General features: G+C 39.9%; 1 protein-coding gene across 1 annotated transcript; it reads right to left on the minus strand.

Moving 5' to 3' along the window:
• Positions 1 to 816: 816 nt before the first annotated feature.
• Positions 817 to 1,689, minus strand: TM35_000951140 (uncharacterized protein; the record flags this gene model as incomplete). The annotated part of the gene is made up of 1 exon (XM_029031548.1): positions 817 to 1,689. One exon carries the CDS (start codon positions 1,687 to 1,689, stop codon positions 817 to 819), a length of 873 nt encoding a protein of 290 aa, XP_028877172.1.
• Positions 1,690 to 1,945: the final 256 nt, after the last annotated feature.

The raw sequence follows: 1,945 nt of genomic DNA on the forward strand, positions 1-1,945 counted from the left end.
ACGCTTAACAGCACAACCATAAGATACAACAAACGTCGCACGAGTATCATTTCGGCAAAAAAGTATACTGTGTTGTTTAGTATCAGTTAACTGCAAAAAGAAGAACAAAAACAATTGTAACACAGTATAAAGAAAAGAATAGAGCAAAACAAAAACAGCAGTCAAAACACACTACAAAAAATAAAAAAAGAATAGAATAGTACCACATACACGAAAGCCCAAGCAAAACAAAACAAAGAAATTAAGAGCACACAATACACAATCCAGAGAACTGTGCGTATGTTTGAGCTAATATGAAATTAATACTACATTTGTCTGTTACTGTCTTATTTTTCCAAGGACTCACCATCATCATTGCCGCAGGAGAAAAAACACTATGACCCAGCAAACCAACAGCAAATAAAGAAACAGATATTAACCATTGAGCCTAACTTACCAGTAGACACAAGAAATATACCACCTATGGGTACAAGTCTATATGTGTACGTATATACACGCAATTATAAATATAAATTCATCTCTTATTATTATTTCCTTTTCCTTTCCTGCAAAAAACAGTTCATCATCATCACAATGCAAGCCCAGGTGCACACACACAGAGAGTCTCCAAGAACACACACACAATGGAGTGGCAATAATAATTATTATAGGATAAACACACAGAGAGCAAAAACACACACAAAACACAATAACATTAAGAAACAAAAAAAGAAGATAATCCCAACAGGTGGAAGATTAGTTAGATTGTAGGGATGTATGCAAAAAAAAGAAAAGAAAACAAAGGATGATCTGAGTCACACCACACCACCACTACAATCAGCACACAAGAATACAGGCCAGTGTAACCACAATCAGTAGTGGCACACGCACCCATACAGAACTGCTGATACTGCTGCTGCTGTCTGCATCACCCTTCTTGTTGTTTGTGAGTTCAGGAGGAAGTGTTGTTGTTGTGGTGGTGGTGGTGGTGGTATCTGTATTTCCTATAACATCTGTGTTGTTTGTTGATTCACTTCCTGAAGGGGTGACCTCTTTCAAAGGAGAAGAAGAATCTGCGCTGGCATTCTCTGTTTCCGAATTGCTGGATTGGTTTACAGAAGAAGAAGAAGGTTGTGTGTCTCGATCTTCATGAGGTTGTGTATTACTTCCCTGTGCATGTTCAGCTGACGTTTCTTGATCCCTGCTACTGGGGACTTGTGTTGTACCAGGTTTAACTGTTTCTGGTCCACTGATGGGTTTTTGGTGGCTCCTTTCGTTACCTTGCTGATTTTCTTCTTGTTCTGAGGCATCACCAGGTCTACCTTGTTGTGTGCTCTGTCCTTCTGTGGAAACAACAGAAACACCAGGAGCACTTGTCGTTTGGGGTTGTGAGGTGTGCGTATCTGTACGGCCTTTAGTTGCTTCTTCTCCCTTTTGAGTTTTTGCAAGAGAAGGCACCGGCGTGGGTGGTCCTTCGCAGGGTTTCTTTTCTCTTCCTTCACCAGATGGTGCCTCACAATCTCCTTCGTTCACAGTATTTTTTAACCTTTCTGCTTCTCTCCCCTCATCAGGGTTCTCATTACCAGATGCAGTCGTCTGAAGAGCCACGCCACCAAGTTGCTCATCAGCTTCTTCTGCCGCTACCACAACACTGCAGACACAACACAGTGCGATCGTCAGAATACAAAGCACACGACGTAGAGCCATCATTATTTTTTTGTTGGTGTTCCTATATATATATATTCAGTGGTCCAAAAATGATGAAGAAAGGAGTAACAGAAACACAGATAATGGGATAAACATCAAACAAAAGAAAACTATTGCAACAAACACACAAAACACATTAACATTAAGAAACAAAAAAAAAGATAATCCCAACAGGTGAAAGATCAGTTAGACTGTAGTGTGGATGTATGCAAAATAAGAAAAAAGAAAACAAAGGATGACCTGAGTCACACCACCACCA

This window comes from Trypanosoma theileri (genome assembly GCF_002087225.1).
Source record: "Trypanosoma theileri isolate Edinburgh chromosome Unknown TM35_Tth_95_V1, whole genome shotgun sequence".
NCBI classification, from domain to species: domain Eukaryota; phylum Euglenozoa; class Kinetoplastea; order Trypanosomatida; family Trypanosomatidae; genus Trypanosoma; species Trypanosoma theileri.